Raw genomic sequence first — 21,975 nt, forward strand, 5'->3', positions numbered from 1 at the left:
TGTCTGTCTCTCCCTCTGGAAGACTTTTCTTCCTACCTTCTTGCCCCTACATTACTGTTTTCTTTTTGGGAAAAGTAATCCCTGTCAAGTCAGTCACTTTCTGGGAACAAAAATCTAAATTATCATGTGGACACCAGACTAGTCTGAGGTCATGAGATGAGTCAAGCAGAGAGTCATAGACTCTCAAAGAATTTGCAAAACAAGAAGGATACTAGAGATAAGCCATTGGAGATGGTGTCTGGCTTTGTCCAGCAGAGAAGACAAGTCTTTGAGATTTGTAGTTTCAGATCCTTGAGGCCACAACAGATACCCTCTCTGGTTTTTGCTCTGTAACAACAATCTCCAAACTCAGTGGCTGAATGCAACCAGCATTTTATTTGCTTATAACCCTGTAGTTTGGGATAGGCTTGACTGGGACAGTTCATCTCAGCTCTGATGGAGAGAAGTATCTCTTGGCATCTTTTGGATAAATTATTCAAGTCGAACTTTTTAGTATCAGAGGTGTTACTTTGTCATCTTTATGACTGGTACAGTTTAAGTTATTAATCTCACTTATAATAACCTGAATTATTACTTTAACTTTGCAAAGACCCATAAACCACACTTGGGTTTGGTCTTGTGGCACGCCAGAGAAGTAAAATACACCTGGAACAAACTGCTGGGTCACAAATTTAGGTCCATAAGCTTTTGACCAGCATTCTTAATCCAGCATCATTTAAGGTCCAAAAGATACAGCTATTTCACCTAGTGTGATGGGGGCAGCAATGAAAATATCCCTACTTGCCAAGGGGTGCACGTTACAAAAGTGGGTATAAATGATTTTAGGACATTGCTTGACCTATTGTGACAGTGTTCAGTGTACACTTACGTAAAATCATGGAAAACTACAGCTGTGCGTTCTGCTCTGCTTAATTACTCAGTTGTGTCAGACTCTTTGCGACTCCGTGGACTGTAGTCCACTAGGTTCCTCTGTCCATGGAATTCTCCAGGCAAGAATACTGGAGTGGATTGCCATGCCCTCCTCCAGGGGATCTTCCCAGCCCAGGGGTCAAATCCAGGTCTCCCCATTGCAGGCGGATTCGTTATGGTCTGAGCCACCAGGGAGGTCCATATAGCTGTGTAAACTCCTCCTATTAAACACATTTAGAAATAAAGTGTGTACACAAATTGACAGTCTGAGCAAACAAAATTTCCTTGTTTGCATTTTCTAGGAGTGGGAGAGGTGGGAGAAACAAAGTAACATTTATTGAACATTTTGGTACCAGGCATTGTACTCATTCTTTCCACGCTGATTTACTCTTTAGAATAGGGTTTCCCAGGTGATGTTAGAAGTAAAGAACCCACCTGCCAATGCAGGAGACATAATGAGACACAGGTTCAATCTCTGGGTTGGGAAGATCCCCTGGAGGAGGGCATGACAACCCACTCCAGGAATCTTGTCTGGAGAATCCCCATGGACAGAGAAGCCTGGTGGGCTATAGGCTACTCCCTCTGCAAAGAGTAGGACATGACTGGAGCGACTTAGCATTCACACACTCTTTAGAATAAAGAGCCCAGTGCAAGTTTGTCTCCATTCTCTAGATGTGGAAAACTGAAGCTTGGAGAATTGTCACCCACTTAAGATTGCAAAGCTAGTAAGTGGGGAGGACTGAAAGTCAGGGCATTTGCCTTTGCTGTCATCTCATCCGGCCTCCCACAGATCTGTAAGAAGTCCACTTGTCTCCTCTCACTTTTTCATCACCACCCTCCACTCTCATTAGGCCCTGCTGTTTTTACAAGGCTACAAGAATACACACTCATTTCTGTAAACCCCAGTGGTATGCTGAATACTATCACAGCACAAAGTTCAGTTGCTCAGTCGTGTCCAACTCTTTGTGATCCCAGGGAAGAACGCCAGGCTTCCTTGTCCATCACTAACTTCCAGAGCTTGCTCAAACCATGCCCATGGAGTCAGTGATGCCATCCAGTCATCTCATCCTCTGTTGTCCCCTTCTCCTCCCACCTTCCATCTCTCCCAGCATGACGGTCTTTTCCAATGAGTCAGTTCTTCGCATCAGGTAGCCAAAGTATTGGAGTTTCAGCTTCAGCATCAGTCCTTCCAATATTCAGAACTGATTTCACAGCACAAAGCTGGGTAGAACCACACAAAATCAAACTGCTTCTGATATTCTTCACACAGCCCTTTGCATAGCCTTTGCCTCCTAGCCTTGCCTTGGGTGTGTTCATCCTTTCCCAGTTCCAGGTATCACCTCCTCCAGGAAGCCTTCTCTGAAGCCTCCTTTCATTGTCATTCAGCAGTCTTCCCTGCCATCTTGCGTGATGCGTTGCAGGTATCACTGCTGTGAATTACTACTGTCTAGTTAGGTAGGTGTCTGTCTCCTCCATTAGATGGTGACTTCTAAGGGGGTTGAAGCTTCATCCTCATTGTAACTCTCAGCTGCATCAGTACCTATTTTCCTAGTTATTTTCTAAGCCTGTTTTTCCAGTCTCCCATTGATTTTGACAGCCAACATTCTTTAAATCAATTATCTTTTGCTTAAGCAGCCAATGTCTGTTGCTTGCAACTAAGAATCCTATCTGAAATACCAAGTAAAAACTCTAAACTTAAGACATAGGTCTATGTGTAGATCAGGAAAAGAATTTAAACTGTTGTATTGTTTTTCCCAAGAAAGGTTATGTTCTCCAATAATTATTTTGAGATTCATTTTTTTCCCTAGAAAATTGCAGGAATCTGCAAGGAAAACAAGCTGTATGATGGTGTTCTCCATTTTGAGTAAATACACTCTGTTCACATTTCATACTCTGTATTCATTTTTAGAAAATTTAACACCTAGTTGAAAATTAAAGTGTGTATCTGATCTAATATTAAATCTAATGATGACACTTTGTTTATTGGGGGCAGAGGTGAAGGTGACGATCAAATTTTTGCTCTTCATATGTCATCTTTTATTCAATTTTTATTTTCTATTGACATAGTTTACACTATTCTTGATTTTTTTAAGCATTATCATGCAAAGACTTTTTTTTTTTTTACTATATACATTCTCATGTGCTTACTTCTGTGCTTATTTTTTCCACTGTTGATCTAAATCCATGATTTAATACCGAAATGTTATTAATGTTTTGATGATAAAAAAAAGAAAATATGCCCCCAGAAGATGACATCGTGGTTGAAATGCACAGCTGTGAAAACATCTGCTTGAATACATTTAGAAAAACGATTAGGTTTCTTTCCCTTTGGGCATTACTCTGTTATCAGGCATCCATCAGACATATCAAAATGAATAGAACATTTTCAAAAATTTTTTGAGCCTTTTCTGAATTGAAATTCTCATATAAAATGATTTATAGTCAAGTTTAAAGTTAAGTATTAAATCTCCTTTCTTGACAGAGATTTGGAAAGAAAAGAAACAAATAGGAAATATTTTTGGAGGAGAAAATAATATATGTTTTTAGGGTATACAGTAATATATCATCTGGAAAACAGAGATTGGGTTTCTTGTTTCTTAAGCATTGGGCATTGCATTTCATTCTTATGAAGGGTTGTCACCGGTTCTTTTTGGGGAATTTTAGGTGTAGATTCTCAGGAGCACAAGATACATATTAAATGATGTTAAGTCAGTATTTTAGGGTGAAAGCTGATGCAAGAAAAAAAACTTGAATTTAATACGTTGTATCTTTTTTAAGAAGATAAGAGTGCAAAGAGTCCCATGATCAGCAAAAAACAGACAACAGGAGGAGGCTCTTTGTAGCAATAACATCCAAATGAAGATCCACAGTATGTCTGACCCACTGAATCATAATCCAGAGGAAAGGTACAATGAATTTATCTGACAGGAATATTTGTGGATAAAAGTTGAATTTTTCCTGATATTAAAATTAACATAACAGTCATGACAATCAGGATTAACATTCAAGCTTGAGGTATTTTAGTCAATCTAAAAAAAAAATTCTTCCAATCTGAAAAATTCTGATGAAAGAAAAATTTGGAAATAAAATACATTAACAAGTTGGTTACCTGGAAACCACAGAGCTGGCAAGTCTAAGTACCTGGAATGATCCCAACTGTGGAAGTTAAGAAGATGAACACAAATTGTCTCTGATAGCCATGAGTCAGTTTAGGGGCAAGATGTGGTCAAAATTAGATACAGAAAGTCTATGGGGGTGTTTCTCCTTTGTTGCTAGTAGCAATGCCAATTTAGGAGGAGATGCAGGGGGCCACAGAGGTGGGGGGGAAATAAATTATGGTTTCAGAAAGAATGAATAGTCTGTTTAAGAAGATGGGGATTAATGTACAGCATAGAGAATACAGCCAGTAACACTAGAAACACTATGTCTGATGACAGATGGTGACTAGACTTATTGTGGTGATCATTTTGTAATGCATAAAAATATTGACTCACTATGTTGTACACCTGAAACTAATATAATATTGTGTGCTAATTATAACTCAATAAAATGGAAGATGGGGAAGCCTGAGGTATATTTTAGAAAGACTTCTGAGAAAAGAAGCCTAGAATTTTAAAATATGGGTACATGTTCATTAAAGCAAAACCATCCTACTGAACAACATTCCCTAATTATGCTGAGATATTAACAAATGTGTGAGTGAATGAAAGAAGCAAAATGAGAACATAGGAAATGTTTTCATTACTTCTTATGGTTGCACGGCACTGCTATATGTGGATGGACTGGGTTCAGGTGTGTGTGCATGTACAGAAATTAATTTTTACCCAATTCTGGAATCCAGAAATCTGGAATCAAGGTCAGGGTCAGGCTCCTTTTGGAACATCCCCAGGGAGACTCCTTCCTGGATCCTGGCTTCTGGTGACTGCAGGGGTCACTTGGCTTGTGGTCTCATGACACCAATCTGCCTGTTTCACCCTCTTCTTTGTTTGTGTACTTAACAAAGTCTCCCATGTCTTACAAGGACACTCACCAGACTCAGGGACCACCTAGGTAATCCAAGATGATTTTACCTTGAGATACTTAACCTGACTACCATATGCAAGGATTCTTTTTCCAAAAAGTCACAACCACAGGTTCTGGGGAATTAGGACATGGACATATCTTTTCAACCTATACTATATTGATTATTGCAAATAATGCCAAAGGAATAAATGTCCACAAGTGGTTTTATATTTGTGCAGGTATAGACTCTACTTCATAGTAGACTCTTAGAAGTACGATTTTGGTGTCAATGGACAAATTTCTGTAATTTAGCCAAATTCTCCTCTATAGGAATGGTATCATTTTGCACTCCTATCAGTTATGCTTCTCTTCAGCTCTGCCGAGCTTCCCCTGTGGCTCAGTGGTAAAGAATCCACCTGCAATGCAGGAGCCCCAGGTTCTATCCCTGCGTCAGGAAGATCCCCTAGAGGAGGACATGGCAACCCACTCCAGTATTCTTGCCTGGAGAGTCTCATGGACAGAGGAACTTGTGGGCTGCAGTCTATAGGGTCACAAAGAGTTGGACATGACTGAAGGGACTTAGCACTCATGCATGCACAGCTCTGCTACCAGAGTATGTTGTCAAATCATGTTTCTATTTTGCTAATCAAAATGGCGTTTCAAGGTAGTCTAGTCTTAATTTTACATTGTAAGTGTTTAACTCTTGATTTCATTATCTGTATTTATTGGTGTCAGCAGGCTACTTCTTCAACAGCATTCAAGGGTCTACAAAATACTTGGCACTCTGAATCTTCAGGGATAAACATTAATTGCAAAGCAGGTGATTTGCTCAAGTCTAGCAGGAATTATTTTTCAGTGCAACAGAAAAGAAGAAGAGTATTTTTATTTATTTGTATTTCACTTGGAATATTCATGGTGGGTGGGTGAAAAGCCCAAAATAATAGCTTAATAATTGGCTTTTTAGAGACGACTCAGAGTTCTATATTTTCATCAGTAAGTAAAGGCTAGATATGATGGATCAGATGAATCTACACGCACATGGATGTCTGTTTCTGGTATCACCAAGTTTGAACCGTGTCATGTGTGCGCGGAACACTGTTGTTTGTCTCCTCAGTTTTCTAGTTGCTCTGTCTCTCAACTAAATTGGAAGCTTTCGAGGTCAGGAGGCTGCATCTTATGCAGCTTTTTATCCCCAGGGTTTACACTCATGCCTTGTACACAGCAGGTGCTCAACAACAGTTTGATTTGGATAACAGGTTGCTTTGCGACAGAAAAATTAAATTCCCTAAGGCAAGAGCATCCTATTTTTTCCATCAGTACAATGAAAGGTATCTTCTTAAAGGAATACTGTGGTGAATATTGTGACTTACTATGTGTAGCCAGGTACAGGCTAAATTTCTGTAGCAAAGGCACCCAGAATGTCTTCACTCAAGAGGGAAGGTTATTTGTCTCTTGTGACGGTCATGGAAGGTTTGTGGTCCTAATGGAGATGACACCAGGGGATCCACTCTGTCATCATCCTGAGTGTGGGGCCTCCGTCTCTGGGTCTGAGATTCGTGCTATTGGGTTTATTGGTTGTCTATTTATTTTTATTCCTAAGTAATATTCCTTTGTATGAATATATCCCAGTTCTATCAGTGCTATTTGACAACTTGAAAAATAGAGATTCTAACAACTAGGAGATATTTTTGGCATGCCTTGATTAAACATGTAAGACTATTTTAGTTTTTTATCCCATTTTCCTTAACAAGCTTTTATTGAGTACTTTCAGGATCAAATACTGTGTTCAGGAATGAGGATACAAGGCTGTATAAATCTTTGGCTCTTCCCCCTGGTTAGTTTAGCTGATTGAGGAAAAGACAGTTGTGTTATCCCAACCTGATGGAAACCACGTGATTTTAAACAGCTTAAGTTTGAACAGCTTATGCCTGCTAAAATATTGTCAAAATTTGAAGCATCAAAGGATCCAGATGGCAGTAAATATCCCTACAGATCTGCTAAAAGAAATCTCCAGACCATCTTGCATCTCAAAGTCTTGCCCCGGGTTACAGGCACCTGGCTTTAAAAAGCATCTCAGCCTGAGAGTCAGGTCCCTCAGGTTCTATTTCTGGTTCTGCTACTGTTTTGCTAGGTATCCTTGCACAACACAGAGAGAACATGCACTTCCTACAAAGCAAGAGGTGAGAAGTTGAGGAGCCCTCCTGGTGAAGCACTCTCATATTCCAAGTGAGGATGGGTCCCAGGAACCAAAGGCCTCCTCTCCCAGAGTCTAAGCATTCCTTTCCCTACTGCCAAAGCTGTTCATTTTAGTGCATAATTGGAGCTCTGATTTTGATATGGCCAAAGGGTTTGCCACTCCTTCCCTCACTGTGTGTTAGTCATACAGGCGGGTCCAACTCTTTGGGACCCCGTGGACTGTAGCCCACCAGGTTTCTCTGACCATGAGATTCTCCAAGCAAGAATACTGGATTGGATCGCCATGCCCTCTTCCATGGGATCTTCCCCATCCAGGGACAGAACCCAGGACTCCTGCATTGCAGGCAGATTTTTTATACTACTGAGCCACAAGTGAAACCTCACTACCTGGTATGAATTCAGAAGTCAAAACTTAGATGGTTTACATTGTAAAAGCTTTGAAAGTTGTCCTACTGTAATGTTTCTGCAGCCATGAAATTAAAAGACGCTTACTCCTTGGAAGGAAAGTTATGACCAACCTAAATAGCATATTCAAAAGCAGAGACATTACTTTGCCAACAAAGGTCCGTCTAGTCAAGGCTATGGTTTTTCCAGTGGTCATGTATGGATGTGAGAGTTGCACTGTGAAGAAAGGTGAGTGCCGAAGAATTGATGCTTTTGAACTGTGGTGTTGGAGAAGACTCTTGAGAGTCCCTTGGACTGCAAGGAGATCCAACCAGTCCATTCTAAAGGAGATCAGTCCTGGGTGTTCTTTGGAAGGACTGATGCTAAAGCTGAAACTCCAATACTTTGGCCACCTCGTGCGAAGAGTTGACTCATTGGAAAAGACTCTGATGCTGGGAGGGATTGGGGGCGGGAGGAGAAGGGGACGACAAAGGATGAGATGGCTGGATGGCATCACTGACTCGATGGACAGGAGTTTGAGTGAACTCCGGGCGTTGGTGATGGACAGGGAGGCCTGGCGTGATGCAATTCATGGGCTCGCAAAGAATCGGACACGACTGAGAGACTGAACTGAACTGAACTGAATGTTTCTTGATTCACGTTGCAGTAGAGAGAACTGGGGTGGGCGCACAGGCCGGACTGTAGGTACAGAAACCTGGGCCTCCAGAGATAGGTAGGGGGTCGGGCAGATGCTGCACCCATCTGGAGAGGCGGTCTCAGGGGCTGGCCTCCTGGAGAACTACATTTCCCAGGAGCACCGGTGGCCCCGCGAGCGAGGCACGTGCCCTGAGCGGGCGCACTGACTCCAATCGCGCGGAAAACACGCCAGCCTGATTGGAGGTCGCTGTCACGGAGCATCCCGGGGCTCGGAGGACAGCGTGCGCGCGGAGGCCACCTTCTTTGTGACTCGCGGAGCCGCTGGGGCCCGCCCCCCGCCGGACCGCGCGCCCGTGCGCCCCGCCCGTGGCGGGGGCGGGGGGGTGGTGGTGGAGGCCGGCACCTCCCGCGGGGGCGGGGCGGCGGGTTTAACGTCGACACCGCCTTCCTGCCCCGCCCCGCACCGGCCCGGCCCCCGCCCCTCCTTCCTGGAGCCGGGGCTGGAGAGGCGGCGGCGGCGGCGCTGGCGGCTGCTGCCGGGCAGGGGGGGCGGCGAGCGGCCCGCGCGACACGCGCCGGCCCGACCCTCTGCTGTGACCCGCGCGGCGTAGGCGCCTCCTGCCCCGCCGGCGGGGTCCGGCTCCCCGCGGCGGGATGTTCTCCCGGAGGAGCCATGGGGATGTGAAGAAGTCCACCCAGAAGGTGCTGGACCCCAAGAAGGACGTGCTGACCCGCCTGAAGCACCTGCGGGCGCTGCTGGGTGAGGCGCGGCGCGGCCGAGGGCGCGCTCCTGCGGGGATCGGGCGGGGGTCGTCGGGCTGCGATGCCGGGCTGGGGACGCAGACCCTCCGTGTGGGTCCCGGCGTCGTTCCCCGCGGGCTTGCCCGGAGGCCCCCTGAGTTGTAAACTTACCCCCCTCCCCCGAGTGTCCTCGGAGCCGGACTGCGGCGGGATGGTCCCCTCCCCAGCAAACCCTGGGGGTTGTCGCACGCACCCATCGAACTGTCATCTCCCCTCCCAGTTCTTAATTTTAATGTTTGAGTCCGAGACCCTAAGTGGTCCCAAGTGGGGTCCCAGCGCAGACTGAATTGAACTGTCATCTCCCCCCACCCCCACCCCCGCCACTTTTAATTTTACTTTTTTTTTTGAGTCTAATCCCCCAGTAGACTGAGCCTCCGAATGGCCTCGGGATACATTTAAGTGTCACTTCTCTTCCCATGGATCTGGCTGACTCGGTTTCTTTGTGTCCGTGGTGTGAGGGGGGCTCCTCGTGTTTGCTGGGAGGGAGGGGTGACTTTCCTGGGTTCCAGGAGGCTGCTTATGCTTTATTGTCAAGATGACTGACGGTTTTGTGGCTTCTTGCGTTTTTGTGAGCCCATTGTGTGGAGAAACTGCAGACCCCAGGTGGGCCTGCATTTGACCTGGGATGAAGCTCACCCCCGTGGGTGTCAAGTGTTCCCAAGGCCTCCGTTCACCTGCCACCTGTGATCTGCAGCCAGTTTCCTACCTCCTTGAGTCTTAATTTTTGTTTAGAATGTAAACACCTTTACTGTCTATATACAGACTTGTCTTTGTGTATTTGCGGGCTATGAAAAAGATACTTTATGTGTCTTCTAGATGTCTTTTTTTCTTCTTGAAAGGAGCAAAATTGCCTGATTTAGGGCACAAAGTCTTCATGTGTCTGTCACTTGAGGAAATAGGGCATAACAGAATTCATTGTAGGTGTGAGAATTTTAAATAAAGCTCTTGTTCATGAGATTAAAAGTTGCAAATGATTTCTATTTATACTGTGAAGTACCTCTAAGGAAGAAAAATCCACACACCTAGTTTTGCCAAGTGAAGTTTTTCACATTCTCGGATTCCTTGAGATGCCACTGCCGGCTTGGTCAGTTTGGAATGAAATGTAAATTAGGTACTGTTAGAGGGATTAGCTTTCAAGACTTTTGAAAGTGAAATGCAGTCTTCTTGGTAAACTGAGCTTTCTACTTCCTGTACTGAAATACCAGGCTCACACAGGTTGTATTGTGTGGGGCTCTTTAGTGACTGATTAACACCTACTGTAGGGACATTTTTGATAATGGAGGGCAGAACAGAGAGGTTTTTTAAAGCAGTTGATGCTTGGGGACTTACTCTGTGGTAAAGAAATTGAACTTGTGTTCAGTCCAAGCCTACAGGATTAAGTTGGCTACATTTTGCAAAGGCAGAATCCATTAAACCTAGATGTTGGGTTTCTTAGAGACACATAGTACGTTGTTACCTTGTTACCGTTCTGAGAAAGTAATTAATTTTCAAGGCCCTGTGGTTTCACTTGAAAGTGTTTGTCTCATTTTGAGGAACTTTGTTTTGTCCCTTCATTGACACATCTGGCTTCAGTTTTGTAGCCTGGAGGGGCTCTTTCATATTCCTTATGTATTCTGTTTTTGTTGTTGTTGTTGTGGATTGGCTCGGTTTACTTCGTTTATTACTGTAGTCTTTATCTGTAGGGACTAGATTTTGGTAAACATGTCTGAGGCATTCTGATTCATACTGTTTAGTGTAAACTCTTGCTTACAACTGTGGGTTTAAAGGCTTTAAAGACAAATAGTACAGCAATGTAGTGGTCCCACCACATCACATACCCTATTGATTTGCTACTTTATGGAAAAGTCTACTTAGAAAAAAAGACCTTCTGATCTAAAAGCTAGGACTTAGCCAAGATCAAGAAACTATTTGAATCAGGATTGACATACACACACCCAGGTGGCTCAGTGGTAAAGAATCTGCCTGCCAGTGCCGGAGACACAAGAGATGCAGGTTTGATCCCTGGGTTGGGAAGATCCTCTGGAGCAGGAAATGGCAACCCACTCCAGTATTCTTGCCTGGAAAATCCCATGGATTGAGGACCCTGGTGAGGTACAGTCCGTGGGTTTGCAAAGAGTCAGACACAACTGAGCAGACATGCACATATGTGTAAGATAGATTAACTAATAAGGACCTACTGTATAGCCCAGGCAACTCTACTCAGTACACTGTAATGTCCTATATGGGAAAAGAATTTTAAAGAGAGTGGATATATGTATATGTATAGCTGCTTCAGTTTGCTGTACAGCAGAAACTAACACAACACTGTAAATCAACTATATTCCAATAAAAATTAAAAATTAAAGAAAAAATAGAAAAAGAGAAAGAGACCAGATTTGTGGTTACCAGAGGCAGGATGTGGTGGGGTGGGGGGAGATAATTGAATGAATGCAGTCAGAAAGTATGAACTTCCAGTAATAAAATAAATAAATACTAGGAATGTAACGTACAATGTGGTAAATGTCATTAACACTGGTGTATGTTATATATGAAAGTTGTTAAAAGAATAAATCTTAAGAATTCTCATCAGAAGAAAGAACATTTTTCCTATTTCATTACTTTTTTATCTCTCTGAGATGATGGGTGTTCACTGAACTTTCTGTGATAATCATTTCGTGGTATATGTAAGTCAAATCATTATGTTGTACACTTTAAACTTACACAGTGCTATATGTCAGTTGCTGCTGCTGCTAAGTCGCTTCAGTCATGTCCGACTCTGTGCGACCGCATAGACAGCAGCCCACCAGGCTCCCCCATCCCTGGGATTCTCTAGGCAAGAATACTGGAGTGAGTCAAAGTGAAGTCGCTCAGTCATGTCCAACTCTTAGTGACCCCATGGACTGTAGCCTACCAGGCTCCTCTGTCAATGGGATTTTCCAGGCAAGAGTACTGGAGTGGGGTGCCATTGCCTTCTCCAGTATGTCAGTTATATCTCAATAAACTAGCAGGAAACAAAATAGATATATTTGCAAAGAAAAAATCATTTGAAGGAAATGAATCGAAATTATTGTTGTATTTTTATCTGTATATTTAGATAATTCTCTTGCTTTTCACATATTTTCAAATGATAAGACCACATTAGTTTTTAAATACCAAGTTGATACTGCTGACCTGGATCTGTAGCCTGCGGCTGCACGACCTTGGGCCAGTTTCTCAGCCCATCTGTGAACCTCAGTTTCTTCACTCTGTGAAGTGGGTGTGGTAATGTCTGCCTCGTAAAGGTTATTGTGAGTGTACTGTATGAGCTACTTCAGCTCCGAGTAGACATTTTACAATTTCCTCTCTCATCACTTCTTTCCTGTCATTAATAGGCTAGGACGAGCCTTTTGATAGGCTGTCCCTTCTCCTTTCTTGTTTCAGTAATTGTGATCGATCCTTTCCCTCTTCATAAAAAGTAGTCCGTGTTTAAGACGACTGGCTGAGAAAGATACAGTTAGCTGTGAAGAGGAGAGTATTTCTTCGTATCACGGTAATGACTCCAGTTAGAACTTAACGTAGCTACTTTGACTTGGCTGTATATTGTAGATTGGCCTGATATTATTAACTTTATATTAAAGGATGGGGGAGAACTGAGGCCAGGCGGGGCTTGTTGGGGGCCAAACCAGGCACTAAATGTTGTGAATATATTATCTAAGTTGGAGGAAGAACAAAGAGCTCTTCGATTCCCGACTCCCAGGTCTCCTTACGTTGTTGAAATCATCCTCAGGAAAGAAAATAAGTAAACAAAACAAAACCAAAATACTGTGTATTGCTCTCTTGCTGCTGCAGAGATTCCATGCCTAATAACAAGTTGAGTGCCTACTATTAAATAGGGTTTAGACATGGCATTGATGTGGCAAGAACAATAGATATAAAATATTTACTAGTAAGCATATAATGTGTTATGGAATTAGATAGTGGCTTATATGGTGGACTCCATTATAGGATTTCAAGGTGCAGAAAAGATCATTAATAACAAAGGTGGGGGGACTTCGCTGGTGGTCTAGTGGTGAAGACTCCACATTTCCAATGCAGAGGGTTTGGGTTCGATTCCTGGTTGGGGAACTAAGGTCCCATATGCTGAGTAATGTGGCAAAAAAACCTCCAAAACACTAGAAAGACCAAAGATAGGGCATCTTGAAAGAGGTTTTACTCATACCAGGACCTAAAGAATGACTAAAGATTAGACTCACTTTGTCCAGTAGAAATATATGTGAGCCATAGCTGTAATTTAAACCGCTCTGGTAGCCACATCTAAAAAGGTAAAAAAAGAAAGGTGAGGAACCTCCCTTGTGGTCCAGTGGCTAAGACTCCACTCACCCTGTGCAGGGACCCTGGGTTTGATCCCCGGTCAGGGAACTAGATCCCACACGCTGTAACCAAAGACCCAGCGCAGTCAAATAAATAAATGAATAAAATAAATATTAAAAAATAAAAATATTACAGAAAGAAACAGATGACATTAATTTTAGTAATACCTTTTATTTAACCTGATACGTCTGTTTTGTCGACAGGTAGTCCAAGTAAAATGTTCAGTTTTTCCGTTACCTTCACATAGCATGTCTTGGAAGTCGTGCATGTACTGTTCACGTGCAGCATGTCTCCGATCAGACCGGCCACATTTCCAGTGCTGGGGAGCCACTCGTGGCCAGCACGGCCTGCTGGTCAGAGCAGGGTTAGGTTTGGGGAAAGTCAAGGGTCGGGGAGAAGGCAGTCGCAACCCACTCCAGTACTCTTGTCTGGAGAATCCCATGGGCGGAGGACCCTGGTAGGCTGCAGTCCATGGGGACGCCAAGAGTCGGACACGACTGAAGCGACTTAGTAGCAGCAGCAAGGGTGGGGAGGGCTTTTCCAGCCGAGAAGGGGAGGAGCTGGTGGTGGAGATGCACCTGGGAGATGATGCATGAGAGCAAAGAACCTCGGTCTTGGAGGACTCGATGCTGAAACCCTGGCCCTGAGGGCATCTGCAGTGTTAGAGCAGTGGCTGGAGTGGCATATAGGCCAGGGGTGAGGCAGGACAGGGAGGTGGACTATGAGGTCATGGAGGAGATGAGGAGGGGTAGCCTGACCCGGTAGAAGCTGAGGCAGTTGGGGCCAGATCTCAAGGGGTTCGAAGCTTTGATTTTATTCTGCAGGTGAGAGGGTGCCCTTGGAGAATTCTTAGCAGGTCAAATGATAAGATTTGAGAACTGCCTCCCTGCCAGCAGGGCCAGGATAGAACTGGGCTGGTGGGAGGGCGGGGAGACCTTGGGAAGGTAGGCAATGGAGGAGTTGACAGGTGATAACTGGAGAGGAGGGTGGAGTCATGAAGGACCAGAAACTAGTGATTCTAGATTCGAGTGTGGTTTGCAGAAGCTGGACGAGGAGTGATGAATCTGAAGAAGAAGAGGTTTGGGGTCAGGGGCCACAGCCCAGTCAACTCTAGTGACCCCAAGGTTCAGACCAAATAATTTGGAACCAGAGAGGAGAGAATAGCTGTTCATTGATGCTCTTTATGCCCATAGAACAGAATCGAATATTTTGATGTTTCCTTCTGTGCATCTGTTGCTTTAAGTAGGGACAAGCTCACTTATTCACAAGTTATAAATATTGCCTTTTAAACTTCCTGTTAGCTTTTACCTATGTCTTTTTCCTTTTATTTTTATTAACGACAGGTATTTGTTGAGACTATCCTCTGGTGATTAAATAGTTTCCTTTCTTCATCAATCCTTTTTTCCTTTTTTTTTTTTTACTCTTTCTTTCTTTCTTAGGTGTAAATACTACTACTCTAAACATCCTGGGAAATGGCTTCTTCTGCATTTTGCATTGTTTCCTTAGAATAGATTCACTGAAGTCGGGTTGCTGGGTTGGGCGTGTTTATGCCTTGATTCACTGTCCTCTCCTCAGTGGTTTTCATGTGCTCTCTGGCAGCAAGGGTGAAACAGTCAAATCCTCTGTAATCTGACCAGCAGTAAACCCCTTGTTGGGTGAAGGAAATGGAAACCCACTCCAGTATTCTTGCCTGGAGAATCCCGTGGACAGAGGAGCCTGGCGGGCTGCTGTCCCTAGGGTCGCACAGAGTCAAATTCTACTGAAGTGACTTAGTAGCAGCAGCAGCAGCAAACACCTTGTTAGAATTTGATCATTGATGTTAGGTATTTGGGAGAGTGAGGGTGCCACAGATAGAGCCAGAAGAGTTGGGAGGAGACCCTAGCTAATAACAGAGCAAGGTGAGTTTGGTGTGATGTGTATTGAGTTTGAGTTGAGAGGAGGAGATGGTTGGATGGCCTCAACAACACGATGGACAAGAGTTTGAGCAAGCTCCGGGAGTTGGTGTGGACAGGGAAGCCTGGCGTGCTGCAGTCCACGGGGCCGCAAAGAGTCGAACACAACTGAGCGACTGAACTGAACTGTATTGAGTTTGAGAAAAAGGCGAGATCCAAATGGGACCATAGGGGAAATTGTTAGACGTGGGGTCTGGAGCTTAAAGAGGGGTTAAGAGGCTGTGACATGGTTGTTTATCAGCGTTATGATCTCACTGGGTTGTCCCCCAATTTCTGATGATGGTGGTGTCCCCACCCCCAACCTGAAAATGGGGAAACTGAGGCTCCCAGAGGTGGACTCCTGCCCATAAGGAGCAGGGCTGGGAGTCATAGGATTGTACAGCTCAGGTTGTGCTTTTGCTAGTTATCCTGACTCAAAAGCATATTTACATACCATAGAATATATTTCCCCACCAGATTGAATGTTAACATGTGAACCAAAGCCGCTCAGTTTTCGCATGTCTCCCAGACATGTTGCTTTGAGTTTTGATGCCCTCTTCCTAGTTTGTTTTTACTGTATTGTTCTAGGCAGACCTTGAGGCCATATTTGATATGAACATGACAGAAGATAAAAAGACTCCTCCTGTGTTTTCATGTTCGCTGGCCTCTCCATGTCCTTGGCAGCCATCACAGGTGGTAAAATACTCCCTTGGACGTTAGTGCCACATGGACACCCTGCAGCCAGCACGGAGCCGGCGCGTATAACTCCAGGCCCTTCAGGCAGTCTTGGGATGGCTTCTGTCCAGTGACCTTGTTTGAAGCCAAGTGATCTTGCCCTAATGCTCCCTTTCTTCATTTTTCATTAGTTGCGCATATACCTGTAACTTCTGGAGTATAAAATGAACTTTGAACACATATATGTCACACGGATACCCCACCCCTGCTCCTCAGGCTGGAGATTCTCTGATGTGAGAAAGGTGGACCTAGGATGAAAGTCTGACAGCTCAGATGTTTTCTTTGAGATAACTGAGAAAGGTTGCCTTTGACCTTTCATTCTGGGAAGAGGGGTAATTGGTAGGTCCAGAGTATTTTGGATAAAACCTTTTATAATTTTTATTTTGCCCTTGACCTTTTATTCTGGGAAGAAGGGTAATTGGTAGGTCCAGAGTATTTTAATGAAAACTTTTATAATTTTTATTTTGCTTGTAAATGGTTTATTTGCTGATGGACATACATAACTTCTACTAGTTGTTTAGCGTACTAATCTTTAGTCTCCAAACTAAGTACCAGAGATAAAACTATAGAGAACTGCTTATTGTCTTTAAAAAATTGACTTTCAGAATAGCAAATCAATTCAATTCAAAGTTTAAAACTATCTTTAAAAGAAGCAATATGTTACTGTACTGTAAAATTAAGCATAATGAAAGTATAAATGTAGTAAGCCACTATCTTGTTTTTGGATTTTTAAAAAAAACTTGGTTTCCCATACTTGTGTGTGTGTGTGTGTGTGTGTGTGTGTGTGTGTGTCTGCTTGGCAGGGCTGTGTCTTCAGAGATTAATAAGGCATAAGCACGGAATTTGCAGTTTGCTAGGGGAGGCAGACAAGTAAATGGCTGCATTTCCACGAGGGTGTTGGTGCCTGGGTTGGGTGCATGGAAATGTATGGGGGGCTGCAGGTGGAGAGGAGGCACTTCAGAAAGCCCCTTGGAGAGCCCAGCAGTGCTTCCTGAGGGCAGGCGGGGCTGAGGTGGGTCTGGAATTGTGAATGCAGAAGTTTCCCAGGTGGGCGAGTTGGGGGTGAGGAGACTGCAGAAAAGAGGAGCTGGTGCAGAGGTGACGGCATGGCCACCCGGTGGTTGAGTGCACGGTTTTTCACCCTGTGCTGTGGGTGGATGTTGGGAATCCAGGCAAGAGTTTTAAACAGAGGAGAAGCCAAATCCAATGTCTTCCCCCGTGAATGGTCCAGGAGCCCCAGTCTCCCTGAGGTTTGAAACATGGATGCCTGGAGGGTGAGAGCGCCTCTCCTTTGAGATTACAATCCAAGAGGATGTAGCCTGTGCTGCCTTTCCGTTCATGGGGGGAGCACCTGCCTTCAATCGAATTCACCGTGAGAAGGAAGCAGAGCGGAGAGATGGAGAGTAAAGAGGGTCCATGGATCCTGTGTGAACTGAGGAGCTCAGCCCTGTCTGCACCATCCCCACCCTGAGCTTCTCAGCTGTAGGAGCACAGAACACCCTGGTTTTTCGCTCTAGACAGCTTGTGTCCTATTTCTGGGTCTTTCCATGGGGAGAGCACACATTCATATGCCAGGAAGAAACTGGGAAATTCCAGATCAAGGATGGATGGGTCAGTGTGTGTGTGTGGATATAATTTTTACATTTTTTAAGACCTGGGAGAATTTGAGTTTATGTACATGTAGGAGAAGGAAATAATAAAAGAGCAAAATTGAAGAAATAGTAGAGAGAAAGGGGCTAAAATGATGAAAGTTGTGATCTGCTGTGGGATCCAGAGGGTGGGTCAGAACAGGCTTGACACAGGGGCTCCTCTCTGTCTGAGGCTGCTGGGAAGAAGCAGGAACCGGTTGCGGGGTGACAGGGTGGTGCAGGGACCTCTCGGACCATGGCTTCTGCTTTTTCTGTGAAGGTACGAGGGCAAGTCAACTGCTGACTAGTTTTCTCGCTGGTATAGTGACAGAAACTGAAGGTGTCTTACTCCTTTTTCTCTGCCATGTATCTTCACAAAATAAGCACTGTAATCGGAGAGGCTTTGTTTTTGTTCATTGCGGGGGTTGGGGATGATCTCATAAATGCAGTTTAACTTATGTAATTAAATGCTTGGCCAGAAGGGGGAAATGTATATGTATGGGTCAGTTCAGTTCAGTTGCTCAGTTGTGTCCTATCCTTTGCGACCCCATGGACCGCAGCATACCAGGCCTCCCCGTCAATCACCAACTCCCAGAGTTTACCCAAACTCATGTCCATTGAGTCAGCGATGCCATCCAACCATCTCATCCTCTGTCGTCCCCTTCTCCTCCCGCCTTCAATCTTTCCCAGCATTGGGGTCTTTTCAAATGAGTCAGTTCTTCACATCAGGTGGCCAAAGTCGTGGAGTTTCAGCTTCAACATCAGTCCTTCCAGTGAATATTCAGGACTGATTTCCTTTAGGATGGACTATATATATAAATGTATATGTGTAAATATGTATAAATATGATGTGTGTATATATATATATATAAATGGGGACAGTTTAAGTGGTACGGATGCTGCCTGCCCTTCCCGAGAGGTGGCGTGAGGAGGATGTGGCTGTGTCCCCAGAAGTCCTCTTTCCTTCATGTCCCTCACTGTGGGAGCACCTTCCCTGATGGGTGTGGCTCCTGTGTTTAAGGGTAATCAGGATTTTCTCCATTTTTACTTTTCAGGTTACTTCACACCACCTGAGACGTCACTTGACTGTATTGATGTCTCATATTCGTGTAGCTCTTCACACTTCTGCAAAATATTTTCTTATTTGATCAAATTGCAGCCTCAAGCAACTGGTTTATAAAGGAATTTTCCTTCTAGATCCTTAGTAGAGCCTTTTTTCTTTGTTCTGAATCTTGCTCTGAGGGCTTTAACTTTGATTTTTAGAAAAGAGATGTTTCATAACCACTTTACGTCTTTTATGTTGTTTCAGAAACTGAGACCACATCTGAAAGACACAGAATGCTATTTTAAAAGTAATTGTCATCTATACAGTAAATATGTACTTTGATTTTGCTTTTGCAGTTGCAGTTTAGTTAAAAAAAAAAAAAACCCTTTTGAAAAAGATAAGGATATTGTCTTGTGTTTGACTTTCAGTGATGGCACGTATTTGCTGAGGCTCAACCATACTTTCAAGGACACAGGAGGTACCAGGACCTAGGCTTGTGCCAGCCGTGGGAGCTGTGAGAGGCTGTGCTCAGATCAGCTCCACTGCAGGGCCCCACTGACTGATGTTCCCGGTGCTGCCCTTGGACCCACCTCCACTGGGTATCTAGAGCCGGGCTCCTCCTGGGCTTCCTCCAAGCAGTTACTGAGCACGTGGGCTGCTCACGTGGTCATTCCTTGGAGACCCAGATGCCTGGGCCAGCAGCTCCTTAGACCTCTGCTGCCTCTCAGCCCCGCTCCCTCCCCTCCTCTGTGCAGGGCTCAGTCCGCCCTTCTCAGGTCCTCCTCTTTGTCCTTCACAGCATCTCCCTCAATAAACCTCCTGTGTGAACAGTCCTATTTTGATATCCATTTCCCAGAGAACCCAAACGAATACCCGGTCCCTTCTCCTAGAAGGTGCTGCCCATCCAGCCCCGCAGAATTCTTCCAGGAGCCGACAGAGTCACGTCACATTTTCACACAAAGTGCCTTCACCCATCTTCCCTGAAACGCTCTTTCCTCAGAATTCCCACAGCTCTTTGTGTCTTCCATTGGCATTTGTAGCCTTTGGTTTTATATTCTGCTCCTCTGTGTTCTGCCTGATCTTGCTCACTAAATGATACTGATGCTGAATGACACCAAGAACACCAACAGCTTTTTGTACATCTTGATTCCTTTTGGTGACTTGCTTCCATATTTGTAATAATAACAAGTAGCATTTAATCGGCATTTTCCCTCTGCCAAGGACCACCAGAAATACTTTACATGTACTTTTAATCCTCTCCCCTGTGCGGTGGGGAATATCATTATCTCTGTCTTCCTGATAAAACCCAGAGAAATTAAGAACATTGCCCAACATTGCCCAGCTAGTGAGTGGTAGCATCAGGATTGAACCCAGGCAGCTGGCTCCAGAATCCCGTGTTATTTTTTATCCAGCACCAACCATGTGCCAGGCATTATACTCAGCCCTGGGCATGCCTGAGCTTGCATTCAGAAAAACCAAAAATGCGATTTCCACGTACCTGGATCTGAGTCTGTGGGAGAGGATCAGCCATCTATATGGATGTTCAGAAAAATTTCTAAGAGCCTTCCTGCCCCAGACAGAGATTGTTTTCACTAGCCAGAAGTCCCCATCAATAAAGTAATAATTCAAGGGACTGCCCTGGCAGATGGGTGGTAAAGACTCCATGCTTCTGCTGCGGGGGTCACGGGTTCAATCCCTGGCCGTGGAACTAAGATCCAGCATACTGTGTGGCATGGCCAAAAAGTGAGTCGAGACCATGAATAAAGTTCTCCTGAAAGAAACCTCTCTCCTCGTGTGTGTGCGAACAGACCCACTCCTGGGTCCCCAGGGGAGTGGTATTGTTGTTCAGTTGCTCAGTCATGTCTGACTCTGTGGTCCCGTGGATTGTAGCCCACCAGGCTCCTCTGTCCATGGAATTTCCCAGGCAAGAAGACTGGAATGGGTTCCTATTTCCTTCTTCAGGGGATCTTCCCAACCCAGGGATTGATCCGCGTCTCCTGCATTGCAGGCAGATTCTTTACCTGGAGGGAGCCATGTCCAGCACATGTGGCCCGTCTTTCCTTGCTGTTGCAGTGGGTTATGATGAGGAGACAGGCCGGGACCACCGTGGCCAGTGAGGCAGGAATGCTCGACTGCCCTGGGCCGTGAGATTGGACCACGCAGCAGCCCGAGCTTGTGACAGCGTGGAATGCACTTGCTATATCACCCTGAATTCTTATAAGAGCCAGAGAGTAGGTACCTTAGGAAGTGCCCCGATGTGGACAAGAAATGGAGACTAGCCAGTGGCTGGAAATGAATGAACACAGGAAAACATCCATGGGTCCATGCAGTGTTAATTTATTCCATGAATGGTGGTGAAAGGCAGCAGATGGACTGGGTTTCATGTACCTGCTAAATTAGGACCCTGTTTGTGCTCTAGATTGTGTTACTTTATCTTTTTAAAGAACTTGAGCCATTAAAAAAAGTTTTGCTTTGGCCACGCTGCATAGCTTGCAGCTATGCAAGGGATCCCAGTTCCCTGGGCGGGGTCGAACCTATGCCCACAGGGGCGGAAGCCCACATCTTAACCACCAGGCCACCAGGGAACTCCCTCTAGGTTGTGTTTCTTAGTGGAAAGGCCTGAGGGAGTCTTGGTCTTCAGCTCAGTGATAATTGAAGAGATGTGTGGTTTCTACGACCCGGTGTTGCTGCTGAATCGAAGGGGAATCTGTTCCACAGTTGGTGATGAGCCCTGGATTGAGCAAAACTTAACATGTGCTGAGGCTGTCCCATCCAAGTGAATCTGACTGTGATTGGAAATTTCATCACCTTTTTGCATTCAGGGGTGTCATATCGTTGTTTGTTCCTGTGCAGTACAAGCTACCAAATGGCTGGACAGAGATCATTTCTTCCTGCCCGACTGTTTCATTTTTCTACCCTTTGAGGTGAATGACAATTAGAGAAGCAGCTTTCCCTAAAGACAGCAGAAAAGTCCTCTAGACCTGAATCATCACAAGGCATTTATGTACAAAAAATTTCTCTGTTATTACAGAAGAAGTCTACTCACAATGTTGGGCAGAGAAAGTTTAAATTATTTTCTGTTTTTAGGGCATTTTCGTCCTGGTAAAGATACTACTTTTCTGTATTGCTTGGGTCTTGAATGTTCTTCAAGCTTGAAGAGTCAGACCCATTTGGAGGAAATTATGGTCAATGTCATGTCTGCTGTGCTTTTCTTTTTTACGATAAATAATCAGACATTGAAAGAAAATCTCTGAAACATTCTGGCAGCTTTTTTTTGTTTGTTTCTGAAATGAGTAATAGTTTTGTAGTTTTTTCTGGTTGTAAAATTTTACATACTCATTATAAACATTTGACTTAT

The 21,975-nt window shown here is 44.5% G+C and overlaps 1 protein-coding gene across 22 annotated transcripts in view; it reads left to right on the plus strand.

Moving 5' to 3' along the window:
• The first annotated feature begins 8,585 nt into the window (after positions 1-8,585).
• Positions 8,586-21,975, plus strand: part of RALGAPA2 (Ral GTPase activating protein catalytic subunit alpha 2) — a 279,853-nt gene continuing 266,463 nt past the window's right edge. For 15 of the 22 annotated variants that reach the window (XM_025264151.3, XM_025264150.3, XM_025264156.3 and 12 more), the window contains exon 1: positions 8,590-8,908. In XM_025264151.3, coding sequence (XP_025119936.3) covers positions 8,803-8,908 — 106 coding nt within the window. In that variant the 5' untranslated portion in view covers positions 8,590-8,802. Of the gene's footprint in view, positions 8,909-21,975 lie in introns of all 22 variants that reach the window. The other 7 variants (XM_025264154.3, XM_025264146.3, XM_025264159.3 and 4 more) reach the window with 6 other exon arrangements.

Source organism: Bubalus bubalis, chromosome 14 (genome assembly GCF_019923935.1).
Source record: "Bubalus bubalis isolate 160015118507 breed Murrah chromosome 14, NDDB_SH_1, whole genome shotgun sequence".
In the NCBI taxonomy this organism is placed as follows: domain Eukaryota; kingdom Metazoa; phylum Chordata; class Mammalia; order Artiodactyla; family Bovidae; genus Bubalus; species Bubalus bubalis.